Source organism: Cupressus sempervirens, chromosome 7 (genome assembly GCF_028749045.1).
Source record: "Cupressus sempervirens isolate cs-2001-9-10 chromosome 7, ASM2874904v1, whole genome shotgun sequence".
Taxonomy (NCBI): domain Eukaryota; kingdom Viridiplantae; phylum Streptophyta; class Pinopsida; order Cupressales; family Cupressaceae; genus Cupressus; species Cupressus sempervirens.
In genome coordinates, this window is record NC_143124.1 from 651118907 (window position 1) to 651139311 (window position 20405).

At 34.2% G+C, this 20405-nt stretch overlaps 1 protein-coding gene across 1 annotated transcript in view; it reads right to left on the reverse strand.

The window, feature by feature from the left end:
- CTEXP (kinase family with ARM repeat domain-containing protein) overlaps positions 1–20405 on the reverse strand; it is a 191363-nt gene that overhangs the window by 32151 nt on the left and 138807 nt on the right. Inside the window, exons 16-19 of the mRNA XM_089792423.1 lie at positions 15387–15486; positions 14003–14072; positions 6214–6281; positions 1237–1352 (exon numbers count right to left, since the gene is read on the reverse strand). Of these exons, the coding sequence (XP_089648549.1) occupies positions 1237–1352; positions 6214–6281; positions 14003–14072; positions 15387–15486 (354 nt within the window). The remainder of the gene's footprint in view (positions 1–1236; positions 1353–6213; positions 6282–14002; positions 14073–15386; positions 15487–20405) is intronic.

Genomic DNA, 20405 nt, shown 5'->3' on the forward strand with positions numbered 1-20405 from the left:
AACATGAAGAAGAAGATCATAAATAATATAACAATGACGTATTGCAAATGATAAACTTCTGACTTGTACAATGATGATGTTTACTGTTAGTCAGTAATGATTACTTTTTGCTGCTGTAACTATTTATTTATGTAATCTTTCTTTTCTTTCATCCAGTTAAAAAAAGTTTCAAACTGGTAACATATAGAATTCAGCTTGATAAACAACAAGCTGACACAAACAAAAAACGGAAACAAAAATCAGAAATCTTAATCAAGTTCCTTAGATATGAAGCTCTCCACTGAGTACCCAGTACTTTGGGTATGTGTACCCGGTAGTTAGGTACGTGGGTATGTGTCCAAGAGGTGTGGGTACACCTACCCATGCAACCTAGACACATATAAAAAAAACACTCATCTGACTCAAATGCAGATAGATGATTTGATGTTTATACCCGGCAGCTGTCACCTCCAACTCAAAACTCAAGGGCCAAAAGCTTATTCTAATTATTGATGCAAAGTTAAATTTTGAAATCAGTTTCAATTTTGGTGCATGGGCATAATCTTATGCTTAATAAATCAGGGTGCATCAAGGATAATTAGTAAATTGACCTTGCCACGAAAGATTCAGACTCAAAACAGATGATAAACAATGACAAGCTGCTATTTGCTGAAGAGGACCAGCCTTAGACAATGCAATTGATTAACATAATTGCAACCAAACGCTCACAAACAAAAACATTTCAACATCACATACTGTAACCTCCTAATAGATAATTGCCTAATACGTTCCCACATAATTTTGTTACTCATCAGGTTTGAAATTCCTAATTGCTTTCTAGGTTTAAACTTCAAATTTAGAGACAAAACATGACTACATATTAGCACTGGATTAACAGTCTCAAAATTAACAAAAAAAAAAAAAACACTTTCATCCTGTAGCTGATTTTCTTTCACAAGTTTCTATCTCTATGCAATTTATTTGGCATGGTCTTTTGATTAAGTGTTTCTCTCACTATGTATGAAATTTTAAACAATTTTTAACATTTTGTATTGACTGAATTACACTTATAGTTTGCTCAGTCAACCCCAAGCTTTTAAGAGGCATACAGTTGAAACTTGATACAACTGAAGATTAAATAGTCAATTCTATGATTGAATCAGACTGGACTACAAGAGATATACCATGGAAGGAAATTAAGAGAGAAAATAGTGCACCACGGCACCATGCAGAAAAAAGGAAAAGTATGAAGAATACCTGAGATATTAGAAGATAAGGTAGAATGGTCTGCTGGAGCTACAACTGAATTAGAAGAAGACACTAGAGCTTGTTCAGAGACCTTTGTCTTTAGTGTCAAAGAACTCATGGCCCAACTGCATCCAAAATAGCAAAACATTTAACAGTGCTAGTAATGACGGCCTTTTATGCCTCCTTCCAAATACACTACAGAGATTATCTAATAAATTGCACTGTGAAAAGACATACAAAAACTTAAACTTATTCCTGCCAAAAAGAAATATGATGGGCAAAAAAGCGACAAATTTATCATGATACCCTGTAATTTTCAGTAAGCTGTGCACAGAGACGACATACAAATTTCAGCCTTTTGGCATGCTTAATGTGCACTCCTATCTGCTATAAAATTTCAACATTCATTTGAATCTGCAAACAGGCTCAAGCTTTTCTTTGACAAAATAGCTATTTCACATGCAATTCCTCTTTGTTTATCACTGCATAAAATTCCCCAATACACTTTATTCTCTTCTGGTCAACCTCTGCTCTTCTTTCTTCCTTTACACACTCCGTTCTATTGGTGTTTGGAGCTGCCACAAGCTCTCTATTCAAAATAGTCCGAAAACTCTTATTGAGCTTTTTCAGTCTAACGACTCAATGCTCATTTTTTCTCATGCTACTTCCAACTTCTCCTTTATGCAAACCCTCTTTCCCTTTTCTATTTTTTTCCCTAGCTGTCCACTGCTCTTCCATTTCCTTTAATTACTCTCTCAGGAAGAAAACCATTGGTTTTTTCCCTCTGCCTTTTTATTTTTTCTTTTCCTTCACTTTGGCCTCTTTGTATTGCTCCTCTCTTGTTGGAGTCTTATTTTCCTCTTCTTCAATTCCTATCTTTATTGACTTTTCTACATTCTTCCTTTACTCAAAACCTTTCATTCTCCAATGCAGCCCAGGCTTACACAATTTATGAAATTTGCCTCTTATTAACACACAATCTGGAAATTTAATTTTTCTTTTTAAATTTTAATACACTTTAGGGACACATTGTTCAAATCCAATAGGTGTTGATAAATGCCTGACTTTATCAACGCCTCACAAATTAAGATAAGATAAGATCAATTATTAATGTCTAACAAGAGACCAAGAACAGGCCTTAGGGACTGAAGATACAAATAGAGGCCAGAAGGCAGCAGGGCCACCAAATGGTGTCCAAGAAAACAGAAACAAACAGAGCAAGAAGCAAACAAATAGAAACAACACTACACAAGAGCAACTACGAGACAGTGAAACAACTAGCAGTACGAAGTCGTCAAAAAGACTAAAAGAAATTCAGACCCAAAATTTTGACATGATTGTCTGCAAAAAAATCAACATTTTAAAAGATAAGATGGGCCAGATAGCCAATTGTCCCATATGCTCAGACATCAAACGCTAGGTGTAAAGAAATGTTTCATGAGAGCAAAACTCAAGAACATTTGGATAAATCTGGAGAGTAAATTCTATTTGCCAAAACTGAAGCGTTGACCCAAGAAGACTCATCTGCTGGGTGGTTATTCCAACAAACCAGATACTCAAAATATTCTATCCTTGTTCTTTTGGCAACATGTGAACCAATTACTTGATTAACTTGTTCAATTTTCATTTGCTGCAATCGATGCATCCATTCCATGACATCTGACAAATTTGAAACTGCACCCTGTTGCTCACTTGATTCACCTTCATGGTACTTCTACAGATCAGCCACACTGAAAATTGTAGAAACGCTAGTCCAAAATGGAAGTTCAATCTCATATGTGTTCAATACTTCAATGAGAACTTATGCAAAACTTTACAAGGACCAATCTTTGTACACTTCAGTTTGTTGTAGCTACCTTGAAATCTTTCCTTCCACAAATGAGCCATTACTAGCTCTCCAACTTTAATCATGTACTCCCCTATGGTGATCAACATGTTCTTTATACCTCATAGCACTCTTCTCAAAGTTACACTTCTTTGCATAAATCATGGATATACTCAGCAAAATCCTCCACAAAAACACTTTTCATATTCAAATCTGCACTCTCAACTCATCCACACCCCTTGGGCTGAAACCATACAACACTTAATATACTCTTACCTACACTTTGATTGATGTAGTTATTATAAGAAAAATCTGCTTGTGCCAAAATCAAATCATATTGACTTGGTTTATCACCAAACACCTCAACAAATTTCCCACTTCTATTTGACCATTCATTTGCAGGTGGTAGGCTGAACTAAAACCGTGTACCCATTTTCTTCTACAATGTATGCCAAAAATTACCAACAAATTATGTATCTCTATCTGAAATAATATTTTTGGGCAAGCCATATAATTGAACTGTCTCGTTGAAAAATAATATCTATAAGAGAAGCATCACTGTATTGCTACACGGTATAAAATGTGCTATTATTAAAAATACGCGCACTACAAAACAAAAACATAATCATTACCTCTTTGCGGTCATGGCAGCCCCAAAACAAAGTAATGCATTCCTATAGTCTCTTTAGTATTAGCAATGGCTGGTACAATCCCGTGTTTTGCTTTTCTCCATTGGCATACTGGCCACTCTACATCCCTGTACTATTCTTTATACTTCTGCACTCATCCCCAAATAATATTAACTTTCATTCAGCTATGCTAATGTTTTGTCCACTCCAAAATGTCCATTCTAACCCCCACAATGTTTTTCCTTCATCAAATTTTCCCTCATTTAGCCTTGAGGTATGCACAATCTTTCTCTTTAAACAACAAATTTTCTTGTATAAAATACTCCTACCATGGAGTTTTATAAATCCCAAAAGGTATTTTAACATACCACATAAGCTTCTTTAAAATCTGCATCTTCATACAACTCTCCTATATTGAAAGCCAAGGTCCCAAACTTCTTGAAGAGAAAAATGAAACAAACCAAATATATCAAATGACTTCCTCAAAATGGTATTTTATAATCCTCTCATGAAATTTTCAGGAACCCTATTTAAAATACTCATTTTTTATTATTTAATATTTAACTTACATAAGGGAAATAATAAACTCTCTCTCTCTCATATGACATTAATATTTTAAATGTGCACTTGACCCCTCATGTCCCCTTTTAATTCAATGCTAGATACAGTTTAGACTTCAATTAATTAAATAAAATCATTAAACTCTATTAAATGCCAAATATCAAACCAACAACTAATCTTACCAACCTTTTGAATATAGCTGCGGTGCTTTCTAATGATCTAGATGACTTACCATAAATAGTTTGGACCAAAACATCCAAGTGACTTATAAAGAGTGTGTATTAATGGAGCCTGAAAGACCTCTAGAAGGAAACCCAAAAAATAACTAATGCATTGAGATGGAAAGTACTGAAACAGACACCCAACAGGTCAATACAATAATCCCTAATCACCTTCAAAGGGCCCCCTAATCACTGCATTGGACCATAAGGATCGTTGATAATACACTACCCTCAGAGAATAAGTCATAACCAGAGTTCCCTGACTTAGACTCAAGACAAACTCAACAAGGATGACTTGACTTGACACTCAACAAAATATTTGCAAGACCCGGCAAAAACTAGGTTTCTGGGGAGTTTTTCCTAGGTCAAGTTTCTAAAGAGTCATGGGTCACTAGGACTTAGCTAGGGTAACTCAACTCCGAACTCGTCGGGAGTCCATGTCATGGAGAATACAATAGCTATGGTTATAATTGATGCTTAAGAAGGCACAAAAATGGGCACTTTACAAATACAGTTTAAGTAAAACAGAGTACTATTTTAATTCTAACAAGCCTAGTTTAAAGAAGGAAAACTGATTAGGAGCACAGGAATTTTATAATTGATATTAGTGATTTGCCTTTTTGGAGAGTTATGTAGCAATATTCAATGTCAATGTCTCTAATCGCAATTTGTGACCTATCATCAAGATAACTTCATCAATAAAATGAAGATTGTAGATTTTTTACTAGAGATATAAACTTCAAGATGCCAAGAAAGTTGCCTTAGAAAAATCGGGGGAGGTAGAAGTGAAGTGAAACTGATGTTCAAGAAGTGAATCCTTCATTTTCTATTTTGGGGGGTGATAGTTAACTGTAAACATCAACAGCTTCAGACTGATCCCAAGGATGAACTAGCCCTATTCTTGGATGTCTTATTTCATACACATTGCTTTTCTATGTTGCCTTATGTGATCTTCTCTTCTTCTTATTTGTTTTTTTTGGGTGGTTGAGTCACTATATATGAATGCACCAGTTTACAAAAACACAGCAACCCCTTTGACTAAGACAAGAAGAAAAGTCGGCCATCAATTACCATTCACAAATAACCAGAAAAGCAATCTAAATATAGATATTTTGGTATCAACTCTAAATGCAATGTAACTTGGCTAAGTACATTATTTCTCTGGTATGTCAGGTTGTATATTTCTATTTGAGGTTTCCAAGGTTCAGTTTGTGGAGAATTATTTCCCTTTAGCAGACTGTATTAGTAGTTCGACAAGTGGCAGATTACCAATTTTAGTAAAAAAATCTACCTCCAAAAATGCATGAATGAGATATAAACGGGTTCGAGTTATTGCTCATGTAGTCCTCGACACAATAAATATATGATGACAAAACCCACATTGGTATCCATGACAAAGATAATCAAGATGTCTAAATTTCCAGTCAAAATTATTTGTGACTAGACAAGGAAGCAGTTCAGCAGAAACAATCATTCTGATAATTCTCATAATTCTAGCAATGGAAGACAATCAGAGAACACTTAACATGAGCACTTAAGCTGTGCACCATTTACTATTCACAAATAATCGGAAAGATGTTCTAGATGCATAGCATTCTGTGTTAATTCTGCATGTCATGTAACTTACCCAAGGAAATTATCATTGAGAGCTCTTGGCAAACCACCAATTTAAATGAAAATGCATTTTAAGGAAATAACCATCTTTACTTTCTTCCCTAAAAATCTTGAGTATTCAAGGAAATCCACTTACCCTAGCAAACTTCCACTGCCAATTGCAGGTGACATTCCATTGTCTGTACTTGAGCCATCAATATTTATCTGCTAGAAAAAACAAGTGTCATTTAGAGAAAACTACAATGGAATACAAACAGAAAAGATGACAAAATTTTCAGAATTGAAAGTACGGGTTATAGTTTTACTTTCAGAACTTAACAAGGAACCATCTGTGGTGTTAAACAGATTAAATGAAGATTTTCATCGCTTTTGACAATTCAACAAAGTAATATGCTTAAATCAAAGCATAATACAAGAGACAGGAAACAAAAAGATTTGATGGATTTCTTGTCATGCTAGCAGATGGTTCCAAAATAGGTTGCACAAGAAGGATACCACAATTATCTATTGCGTTGGGTAATTATTCTTTCACAGGTGATTATTTTGTTGTTGGCGTTGGTGGAGGTACAGATGTGGTACTTGGTGTGCAGTGGTTAAAATCTCTTGAAGGTATGTCCAAGATTTCAACAAGATGGAGTTGGAGTTTGCTCACATAGATAATCAATATCATGCTTAGCTTAAGGTATTAACAAATGAAACTAAGAGTGGGACAGGTAAGAGTGTGTTTGCTTCCCATGACTCTGAGGCTTGCAAAATCATACATAAAGGTGAAGAAATCTATCCTGATTTTCTGATTTCTAACAGCAGTAATGACTCCTTAAATTTTAATGACAATCCAGCATCTAATCACATGGAGGTGAGTGATAAAGATTTAGCTATTATTGGCACACAATATGCAACCATTGGGTAAGGAAAATTCTTGGATGCATCTCCTTATATGACTGATTTTAAACACTTTGGACCAGCTGACATAGAGCAGTCTCAAATACTTAATGAGGATTGGTTAAAAAGGGCAAAGACAAGCCAAGTTATTGGCCCATCGAGCCAAGCTACGTCTTCAACATATTTGGGACAGCCACCACTAATTGTTGGATGTTAAACATAAAATGGTCAATTCAGATAACTGAGTTGTTGTTCACATATTGGGATTTTGCAGACCAAAAATCTCCTACTTGCCAGAAAAAAAAAGCCAAAACTTTACAACTTGAAAGAACATTTAAATTTCTTTAAAAATATAAAATCTTATGCAAAATGCAAATGTCTAAAATGAGTCTAAATATTTGGGTTTGGGGGGGGCGGGTGGGTGGGGCGGGGGGGGGAGCTCTATTTATGATGGGTGTCTTCCAAAATCATCGTCATAAATTGAATTTCATGCAAATTACAGATTATAATAATTTACAAATTCTTACCTATTCTACTCAGAAATTGGGCAGGGAATTTAGTTCTTGCCCTTAGTTACAACTCCTCATTAAGCCTCTAAGAATGCATTTAGGTTCCACTCTTGCTATCACTACTAACTTGTCATTTGCCTCGTTCAATATCATCTTCAACAATGTGGCCGAATCCAATCTCTCTTGCTGAAGTTTTGCAAATGGGGTAGCAAGCTAAGCAGGCTTAACAATGGAGTAAACTTCATGGTTAAGCGCAACCTCCCAAAAAGGCCCAATGCTTCACACCACTAAGCATCACTTAGATGCAATGAGTGCTATGCATACCAATCATTCTCATGAGAGATGGGTTCTTGTGAATCACTGCTCATGAAACATGGGTCAATGAGTTTGACTCAAACTACACAATTGAATCTATATAGCTATATCATTAGTTCACTTGTTGTGGAAAATAACTCTTACTTATTAATTAATGAGCAAAAGGGGATCTATAATGAATGGTTCAGAAGGTACAACACTTGTTGAACATTTTGCAAAAGGGGTAGCAAGCTAAGTGTGCTTAATATTGGAGATAATTCCATGGCGTAGCATGCTTGTAATGAACTAGTACTAGGATGGATGACCTAAGGCCCAATGCTTCACCACTGTGAGCATCAGCTAGATTCAATGAGTGTCAAGTGTACCATTCATTCCCATGAGAGATGGCTTCTAATAAACCACTACTCATGAAACATGGATCATGGATCATTTAGTTTGACTTGAACACTAAAAACATGAATCCTAATAGCAATATTATAATTTGACTTGGTCTTGAAAATATCTCCTATTTATCAACTACAAACAAACTAAAGTTACAATCTCACAATTAAAATAAAAGCTTTTAAATTTTGAGAAAAAAAAGGATTCAATTTGAAAATTAGAATTATGTTTGAATGTACCTTGAATATCTTTGCAACTCTCTTTGCAAAAAAATCACCAAATATCGTCTTTGATGCCCTTTCTATATGAACCTTCTTTGAATCTGTTTAGTTTGGCTGTGTTTGACTCGCAAACATCTACTTCTACCATATTAAAAAACTGCAAATCCTTTGCAATGTCAAAAAGTTAGCTACAAACCTTGTGACACGGAATGACACAACTTTTTCCCCTTGGTGTGATCTTGTACAAAGCAGAGAACTCAAGGATAGCTATAGTGTAATTTTTTATGCTCTTGGCATCTTCTACAAGTAATCTCACATCATCATTATTTCCTAAATCCTCTAAAAGGTCAAAACAATGAGTCATGCAACAGGTTCAAAAAATAATGGATACCTCTCTTCAAGCAATATTCCAAACACCACATATGTCACTGCAATGTCTATGGCTCATACCATACTCTCAATGCCAAACTATAAAACAACCTCGAGCATTAAGCTCAAATTGTTTATTTTTATTTTGTTAGAGGCATCGTTGACTTCAGGAATGCAATCTCACCATTTAAGCTACAAAAGAATTGATGATGGTGTAGTTCCTTCCATCTTTCCACCCATCTAAAGCAATGGTGCTTTTGAACATTGACCATTATTTCTTTTGTTCTTCAAAAATTGTCTCTGCATCTACAATATTATCTTATATAAACTACTTCAGCCTGTTGGAAAAGGGTCCTTGCATCTCTCAATGTTGTGAAAAACATTATCAATATGAGTCATTTACCACATTGAAGGTATGCTCATTGTAATACCCAAAAATTCACACACCTAACTCACTTGTTTGTACACCTTCTCTCACCATGTACCTTACAACAAAGGCTGGGCTCCATTTGTGTATATAGGCACAAAAAACCCTATGACTAGGCTATGCCAAACTTTAATAAGGTGGATGTGCCACGTATGCATGGACCATGACTAGTGCCCACAATATATTTCATATCTACCTCTAACTTCATTACTAACTCGAGATTAATGGATGCTACTATGGTTGTGTGTGCCCTTTCCCTCTCTTTTTTCTTCTCATCCAACAATGCAGGAGCTACCCACACTCTCATTTTGTATCATGTCCCCTTTTCTAGGTCAGTGAAGTTAGTTGCGCAGTTAGCCTATTATCCCTTGGTCTCGAGGCTAACCAAGTATTCTTTGTGATCAATTTAGTTTAGCCTAAGCAGTTTCAAGGATTGGCCAATCAAGGTTGTTCATTGGGGTTTCCAAGCACTTATTACTTTTAGTAATTTGGCAGACTTGGTATTCTTGGCATTTAAGGGTTCGACTAGGTGTGTCTTGTCCAGACCTTTCTGACGAACTATGTTACATGCATATCTGAGTCCATCTCATCAAAAATCTTAATAGCTGAAGATTTCATTGATTAGTTAATAAAGTGACTTTATAAATTAAGTTCACATTATTAAAAGTCACTTTATTATTATGGGCATTTTATTTCCTTGCTGGGAAAAACTATTATTTTAAAAAGGAAATAAAGAAACAGAGATGAGAATATGAAGAGTCACTTGTTTGGGCTTGAAAGAGGGGAGAGGATGCATTTGCAGCACATTTGATTTGTTACATTGGATTTCATTTATCTCTCTTGGAGAGTTTACGAAAGCTACATCTTTCAGCAAGTGAGAGGACAAAAACCCTCGATCTTGGATAGTGGACAAAAAACCATTGTCTTGTTAAAGACATCACACAGGTATCTCGGTGCTTAAATCTTTCTTTTCATACTACCAATGTGACTGTATTTTTTGTGTTTAAGATTGGTTATTGCCTTGTTTTGTTGGGGGATTGTAAAGACATATTATTTTCAGCTGGATATTTGTATTTGCTGAATGAAGTGAAAATCTTCACATGCATATCTTTTTTTTAAATTTTGTATTGTGTTTTTGAGAAAATTTGAGGAAAATATCCTGTTAGGGATATTACAGTGGTATCAAAGCTTCTAACCTGCCATCCTGTTGGGTACACTTGGTATTTTACAATTGTGAACAATTTTGCAAGGGTATTGCAAACTCTGAAAAAATCAATTTCCTTATATTTTATATGGTATCTGAACTAATTTAATGTGACTATTCTGAAATCAGCTTATAAAGTATTTATCACTGTGACTTCTATGGAGCGATATATCAAGATTTTAATCAGAGTTTGTGAGGGATACTTTGGAAAAAATAGAGAACTATTTTGAGGTGAATTTTCAGGTGATTTTGAGGCAAATTTTCAGGTGATTTTGGCAGCATATTCATTCCTCTATGAAATTTTTTTCTGCTTTTGGTATAACTAACTATGCTACAAAATTGATTTCTGAATAATCTTTTATATCGGACATATCCCTCTTTGTGGGTTGCTTCAATTCTGGAGGAGAGTTTTAAAATTATATTTCACAAGATGAAGCTTAGAGTCAAAGTCTGGACACATTAATAATTAGAGAAATTATTGATTATATACTTGTTGGGAGTTATTGAAATCACAAGTGCCGAAATGGAGTAATATAATGCTTGTGTATTGTACATTTTTGAGGCTTTCATCTGAATAATATTTGGGACCAAGCTAAAAAGGATGTGAATACTTCAAGTTGCCGCTATAGTTTAAAATTTGATATTGGATATTATGAATCAACGGGCTAAAAATAAAATTTGATGTCAAGTTTCATTCATCAAAGAGAGACTCATAGATGGTTCAAATGAATTCTTAAAAGCTTCATTAATGTCTCACAACTACTCAAATTTCCTTTGTTCATACAAAGGTATTTGTTTGATCTTTTGATTAAACCTATATTACACACATCTTGCAATCTGTGTGTTCCAAATTTATATCATTAGTGAATCTATCATAACATGGTTTACTCCCTCTGAATTAATATGATCAAGATCACCAACGGTTGACTGAATCATATCCTTTATATGCTCCCTCTTTTTTAAGGTTGCCTCAAATGTCAACCTCCCTCTGAATCTCAATCTCCCTCTTTTTCTTGCAAGAGCATTCTCGAAAAAGGATCAAGGCAAATATATCTTATAGTACATATTAAAATAGAAGAATAAGAGAGAAACTAACATAATACCCAAGGGTACTTCTACATAATGATATAAAATCATTCAAGTATAGATAAAGATCTAATATACTTCTAACATATGTATATGAATCTATGTTTTCACATATCGTTACTTATTAGTGCCACTTATCTCATGACTTTTCCTTTTATCGCTCACAACTCTATAGCTATTTTCCACATCCTTATCCGCAACCATATTCTCATCTTCTATTTGACTTCATACTTGAAATATATTAAGCATATTAATCTAATGACTTGTTCATGGTTCATGAAGTCAATAACTTCCCTTTATTATTAATATCCACTAGGTCTTAATGATATAGAGAAGTCAAAATTTAATTATACTTCATTTTTACCATTTATACTCTCATAATGAATTTCTTTGTGTAAGAAACATTATAAATATCATTTTAAAAGAAAGCACATTATATATATACATATTTTACAATATTCTATATAAAGCACATTATATATTATTGAACATATATATTTTAGTTATATCAACTCATATTATATGAGTACAAAAACAGATATATATATATATATATATATATATATATATATATATCTTCATACATACCTTTATGGGTTATATGCTTTAGTAGTTTCCTCGGTGGATAGGATGATCCGATAACTCATGTTAAGTGTTTTGCTTGCTCAAGATCTTGTTGTCCTCGTGTCTTGTCTGTGGAGCCCATACTTTGCCACTATTCTGCTAAATCGATGACTTTGGTGTCTATATTCACATTGACACCGCACCTTACGAAGTTATACATTAATGATGAAGTTATCTGATTCAAAAAGGTCTCGACAGTAAATAATTCCCTTCCCCTTGTATTTTCCAATCGTATGCTTTTATTTCTCCTGTGTATTAAGTGGAATGCTTAACATGGGCATCATTTGCAAGTTCGCCCCATTTGCAGATATCCCTCATCTCTAAATTATGCACTTTGGTCAATCAATAGGCGCACCTTGAGCATCCTTAGAAAATATTTATCTAGCCGTATTATCATTGTACTGTCCACCATTTCATAAATTCTGCTCTTTTTTTTAAACGCTCATTAGATCCATTGACTTTGTGATCATATCAAGACCCCACAATACACATGGAACAAGTAATGATCTCGAGCAATAAATATGCCATTTTGATCATCATTTCTACATTGCTTATATAAAAAATGTTTAATTTGATGAACATGCATGCATATGTAGTCTCCTTGCAATAATGTGTAGTCTCTCTTATAAAGGACTGAGCTTAGGCCCTTGCAATGTTTGTTGGATTTTTTAAGAACACTATTACCACAATCTTGTGAGCCCTCATGCCTATTTCTCAGGTTTAATGAGACTTTATTATATTTGAGAAGTCAGTTTGAAGCATCGAGTTACCGAGAAATGTGGTGTACTCCCCAGTTTCGGCACCACAATCATGGCATCTCCCCGTGTTTGTATTTTGAAATCATGAGTTTGTAAAACCTATGAATCTTCTTTCAATGTATCCAAGAGAATAGTCTCCTGGAATAATCATATCTTCCTAACTCCTTTTCTATATCAAGTTTCACTTTTTCAAACTTAAACATTTGTCAGTTGCCTCAATCTTATCATATCCTGCCACTCGAAAGTTATTAGAACATATGTTTTAGGGTGTCGATGCATAATCCAATATATCGTTGTTCAATTACAAATCCCCAGCAATAGTTTTGATAGATATTGTCACACCTATGTTGTCATTACTGCATGTCATTTGTGGTTAACAACTCACACCACGGGACCCACACCACTATCTGCACAAAGGATGGTGATTGGGTGGGTGACATAGTCGAGGAGTGGACTAACTCCACACGCCCCTTTAGTAACACTTGTGAACCATTCTACAAGTCGACAACCTATGCAGAAGTCAAGACGAACTTTGAACAAGTTTTGAGCTGAGGGCACAAGCGCTAAATGAGTTGTAAGGGAAATGAGATCCCTAGCAGCAGAAGCCACAATTCTATCTGCAGACTATGCAGAGGGATTCACATAAGTTGTTGCTGCGCAAACCTATTCAAACAATCACTTTTTCTTTTGCAGCTAGTAGGGAATTTTCTGATCTGATAACAAGGACTTGTTTTGCAGGAGACATAATTAGAAAAAGGAAGGGAGAGATCAAAATACAACTTAATTTTTTTCTGTACATTTGCAGTCGGCTCTGGCACCATATTATTTTCTAGGATCTCTGCAAATGTAATTATATTGCCATTGTTATAGATATTTTCCAAATGCAGATTTGAGGACTCGTGAATATGAGAGGAGGAGACATGTCTCTATAATTAATCATCATTAGTTAGTATAACAATATGTATAAAATATAAATAATTATATATATATATATATAGGAATATTTATCTAATGATGATTTACTATCAATAATGAATCTTATGATCATTTCAATCTGACAGTAACTACAAACTTAACAAAAATAAGTGAAGCTACCAGTTCAATCAAAATGTGTACATTGTTACAAAACGAATGGCGTTGAGTACACACCTTCTCATGATGTTGCTTCATAATTTGCAGAAATAAATGAATTGCCTCAAATGCTTTGGATCTCACCTCACTACTCAAGACAAAAGAAATCAGCAGTTAAAATTAGGGGACCACAAAATAAAAATTATACTGTAGCATATAAAAGCACTACAAATTTATCCACATATAGATTCAGAACAAACTGATACTACAGATGAGAGGAGAAAATCACTTGATCACAGTGATATTTTGGAACATTTTCTATCAAAAAAATATAAACCAAGAAAGTACGAATCCTTGTATAACGAGGATACAAGGAATAAAATCGTTTAAGATTCTTATGGAGAAAACACAACATCTATTCAAAAAAACTGAGTTTTGCACACAACCTGCTCCAAATTTCATCTGGTAATGCATAAGAGAAAGGTTTCAAAACCTCTTGAGGCTTGGTTAAATATCTAAACAAAAATATCCCTAAAACTGATTAAGGGAGGCCTGAACTTTAAGAGGGAAAAGTGCTTTGAACTGTGCTGTGCTACTATTGTACCAACATGACCATGTTGCACAAATTGGGACCATCAAATATCTTAATCATTCAATATTCAGATATCTGGATGATTCAGCTCTCTAAGATTTTTGAAATTTGTTATTTTGGAATTCCTGTTCTGGTATTTCCTTTACAATATGTGAAACATTGAAGACTTTCTTTTGCCAGTTAAAGCTTTTCTGTTAAAGCTTGCTATTAAAGCTTTTCTGAACAGCTGTTGATAATATTTTAAACTCACTAAGCTGCATGTATCATTTCTCTGCAGTTTTTCCTTCATTTTTTTAGGAGGATTTGTCTAATCAGTTTGGTACTATTTTTCCTGCTACCATTATGAAGCCAGATACATTCACACATGTACTGATCTTGGAAGCTTCTCATGGAACCTTCCAAAAATTCTCAGCGTCATGCTTTTTCATTCCAAGAAAACAAGATTATGTTGTATGACACATTCTTGTTAAATGGTTTTCATAAACATATTTTTCTTCTACACTTATTTCTCTCTTTGATTCCTATCCTCGTGGTTAACAAAAATTGTCCCTGAGCTATCATTTTGGGAGTCTTAAGAAGGTTCCTTGCTTATCTTTCATTTTATGGTCAACAGCATTTTCAATTTTGAAATGCATAAATGAAAAGACACTGAGTAAATGAAAATGATGAGAATATGGACATTCATAAATCCCAAAGTAAATCTAATCTGACATTTAGTCTGTTAAGCTGTTAATTAAATTTATGTAGTATTTGAAACTACAATAACAGCTCCACTAAGTGCATGCCCTCCAAGAACAGCATACAGTGGATTTATCTTGTATATAATTTTGTACTCTACTGATTTTCCCTCAGAATCTCAAATTAGATTACCTGTCTGGGTCGACAGTAAGAACAACAACATTTGGTAAGATACGAGTTGCAACCTCAGAAGGATCATAATATGCACTTGTTGCACTTAATGCCATCACTCCTGCACAGCAAAAGCATTGGAAAATAAAAACAAATTAGATGTTACAAAGCAGGTCCCTACAATTTAAGCATAAGCTACTCAAATTAAGCACTCTAACAACAGAATGTACAAATTCACCATCTCTTATTTTGACATCAATCAAATAAATAATACTTGACGTTATTACTTTCATTAGTTCTTGGTTTTTTCTAACAAAATTCTGATGTCAGAAGTTCTATGATTACAAACCATAGCTAAAGCAAGTTCTTTTCTGGATCCAATTGTGTGTAGTTTTTAGCATCAATGTTTCAGATACGTAGTGTGATCCAAAACATTGCTGCAAAAGAATACACAGAATTGAATCCAGGAAAAAACCTGCTTTACATATCTATTGTGTATATCTGATAATGTTAGTTAAACCAAAGCTATATCATATATATTATAAATACATGATAAAATGCAATTCAGATCATTTTCACAATGTTGGTCCCCTCTAACTAGACTTTCAACCTCAGGCATGTCTGATCACTAGGTCACCATCCCAATCCCCTCTTCTCATCTACCTGTCACATAGATGTGTCCCATTTGCATATTTCTACATTTTCCTTCCCCAAAAAGGAACTCAGAAGAATGTAGCAAACTGCATGCCATTGTCGGCATCAGAGCATGTCACAAATTCGATGTTGCAAAACCATTGACTTCCATGCAGCAATGTGAATGTCTTGTCCACATGCATATTGATTTGCCAATTTATACAAAGTGAAATATTCACAGACCATTGACCCATGGAGTGGCAGGGCCTAGTAGCTCAGATAAAAATGAAAAATTAAGTGGACAGCCACCAGACTACTTTTAGCAGGAGAATTTGGCTCACCACATGTACATAGAGTAATTTGACTAATCTAATTAATCCAACTGTCATCTATGTTACATCCCAAATTTTTGACCTAATTTTAAACTTGCTTATAGCCGTTGGGTTCAACGGATTCTTCTTTCATGATCATGTGAAGTAGGTAGTTATTTATATCCATTGTATTAACTATTAATGAAGATGTTTGTTAACCATTAATTGTTATATGATGTTTAGCAGTTGCTTGATTTTGGAATTATGGTTAGTATTTTAAAGTCTTTTAAATGTTTATATGAAAATTATTATGAAATTGTTATTATGGTAGAAGTGTTTTCACAGGTGATTGCAGGAGAAGATGAAGGGGGAGGAGCATTGCAAAACAGGATAATTGGAATGGGATACTTGCTTAGTCTAGTCAACAAGATTGATAGGTATGACTTTAAACTTCTTTGGTAAGGACCTAATGACAATCACAGGATACATCTGTGGGACCCGCATGAGCTATTAAATAAATAATTTAAGAAACATAAAATAATTGAATTGAAATATAAAATGTACCACAAAGGATTTAAAATGATCTTTCACCATATTATTATTATTATTATTCTATATGTACGTACATATAGATATAAAAATGAAATGGCACCGTTAAATTATTTTCTTATAATAAAACGATGCCACCTCACTAATATATTTACATGTACATATATAAATATAACTTATAATAATAATATTCGAATTATAACCTTCCAACTCTTTCTCCATTTTTATTCTTTTCTTGTTTATAACCGATTAAACACTTGGCATAATAAATTGACAAAATATTCTTATGTTACAGAGGCCAAGAAGTCACAATTTATTCCTTTTAATGGAAGCCGTGTATAGAAGGCGGACATCTTTTTAAATACACCCGACTGCCTTTTTTTTGTGCTACGATATTCAATAAACATTTCCGCCTTTTCCATTCACCCAACTATCATACTCACAATCGGCTCCTCCTTTTATTTCCAACTCCTCCCTTATTTTGCCATTTGTTTCCATGCTCATAGTTCCGACTTCATTCAACCTCCGAACCTCTGCCAAACTCGTAATTTTTTGCAGAATATAAGTGTTGTCGTCCCTGTACATGTTGTTGTACGTTTCTTTCAACTTGCTGAAGTTGAAGCCACCTCTATACACTGAAATCATTTGAAGAAGAGCAGATATCCAACGTCTAGCAAAGCTTAGGCATTTCCAAATAATATATCAGGTCATGTGAATGATCAATCTTTCAATGTTGTCATATTCCCTTCATAACCAGTAATGCTTTCCAATTCTGTATCAATAGATTGCAATTTATACTCATTTCTTACTTGAATAATCATAGGAAATTGTTACTATAATTCATAGTAAAGTACCAAGTCATGGAATCATAAATTATTTAGCCAATAGAAGTTAAAATACAAAGAATTTATTTCTGCAAATCTTTAATCATAGAATGTGAAATACTAGAAGCAACCCTTTGTCATAAATTAAAAGAACGGAACCAATTGCTTTAAGAATCCGAACACCTAGGACTCACCCGTTGTATAGCCATTTAAAGGTGAAGAGGTGAGAATGATATCTGTAAGAACACGAAAGATGAAATCGGATATGATTAAACAAATTATATAACCATATTTATTAGCTCATGCTCGTCCCTATAAATGTAACCTGTTGTCAAATCGAGCAGTGGTGATCGGGTTGTTGAACCCATCAGAAATCCTTGGCCAAGGTAGTTTAAAGGCGTGTTTGTCATCTTTTGATCACTTAATGTCTGTGGTACCAGTTATGTAAACGTGTTTGTTTCATAACTGTGCCGACATTCTAAACACCAGGATGCTCAGGCGGCTAGACTAAGAATATCTCAAGCCCAATCCTGAGATAGGGAGGGCCTTTCAATTCAATAGATTGTGTGGGGATAAGTATGGTCCAAGGTTGGGAAGTTAAGCCCATGTCAATGTTTTTCTTCTTACCAAAAGCCGAGGCTTGCACAACTAGCTAAAGACCCTCCAGAAGATACTTGTATGTTTCTTTTCTTCTTTTCTTGATAAGCATTTACTTACTTGCATGTAGTTAATCAATAACTTAGTTATTTCAGTTAACCATTGTTATAGTTATTTCAGTAGATCACGAATACAGTTATTTTCAGTTAATAGTTAATCTAGTTATTTTCTGATGATCTTGGATACAGTTATTTTCAGTTAATCGTTAATCTAGTTATTTTCTGATGATCTTGGATACAGTTATTTTCAGTTAATCATTAAACTAGTTATTTTCAGATTGTCTTTGATATGGTTATGGTTATTTCAGTTAATTGTTTAATCAGTTAATGTCATATGAAAAGGGTTTTCAGTTATCTATTCAATGAATGTTGGAAAATCTTATATAGATTGTCTTTGTTTTTGCTATGAAAAACCGTTTGCTACAATCTATACAAAAAGTATCATCAGACTATTAGTAGTAGGCGCTGATTCCATAGTAAAAAGTTTCAAAATTTCCATTAAACCTAGCCAAGAAAGTTGGTGAGAAGATTTCCAAACAAAGAGCATCACCAATGAAAGAGAATAACTTATGAAAACACATCAAAACATGCAGAATACAAATTCCTCAATGCTTCTTGGCCAGACAAGGATTGACCATTTAGAAATGATAAGTGAAAGGCTTGGTCATTTTTCTAGCATATCAGCAATGCATGTCAAGTATATCAAGAAAATTAATGGAAGTTCTATCAGATTTGGATTGACATCCAAAAAGAAAACAAAATCCAACAGGCAGAAGTAAGAAATTATAGCCAGCATAGACATCCTTTAGATATTGCGACTGTATGGAATTTTTATTTCTCATGCTTTCTCGGCATAGGTATGGATAAATAAGTCATTAAGAAACAATTGTAAGTCATAACGAAGGACCATTATGTTATTGAAGTGGAATAAAACAGAAATGGTCCATGCACAGTAGTACAACTTGCACACAGATAATTACAATTGTGGGACTAAGGAATGAACATAAGAGACATCTGGCACGCATTCTGGACAAATTAAACATGGTGAAAGATCAAAACTTTCATGTATCACAAGAAAATATTAACACAATTCAACTTGGCCATAAAAGAATGGGATAAGACCGTTCAAACATGCGAACTTGAATTAAATGCATTAGGGAGCATGCCTTCCAAGTTTCTGATGCCACTGATTCGTTGTATGTAAACTGATGATAATGTAATTTAGAGAAACTGCCCACCTCATTGCCTAAAATATAATTGAGGTCTGCATATATTCAACTTCCTTTCCAAGGGGCACTATATTCATCTTTTGACTGTGGCTGGCACAATTACTGAATCATTATGTTGAAAGTACACTGCTAACACTGGTCATAATATAAAAGATGTAGCAGAGGCTCTTATAGGTTACAACTAAGATATGTATGAGAAGTTACAGAGAATACGTGGCATAGCAACCAAATATAATCAACCTCAACATATTTTAATCAACTGCAGACGCACTTTCCAAAGGGTAATAAAATCTGTCTCTGGGGAAGTAGCTTATAACTTATTTGAGAAATTTCCAATATATCACAAATCTATAAAATTCTAGAGGCATTTCATAAGTGAAAACAAAATTCCTTTAACATAAAGAAATTTTCAACTGCTACATTTGATTCACATTTTAATATATGAAATCCTATAAAACTACAGCCATGTTATCCTAAATTCAAAAAGAACAGACCAAGATTAAAATGCAAAGCAGATTGAATCAATAGGCAGAACTTATTGCCAACAGGTTCACCCTACTGCATGAGCTTCTGAAAGGATTTGAAAATTCCTCAACCATGAAGCAAGCAGGATATCCCACCACACTAAGTTCTAAAAGAAACCCAAATGTCACATATTTCCACTGACCTAATGCAGAATACAGCCTCTTTTACACTCCATGGATATAGAACGAAGCCTCCACCAGTATTATTCTTTCTCAGATCTAATCATACTATACATTTCACCAAACACTCTAAAGGCTACAATCATCATTTTTCATGATCCTAGTACACTGAACCAAAGTAAACATGTTCCAAG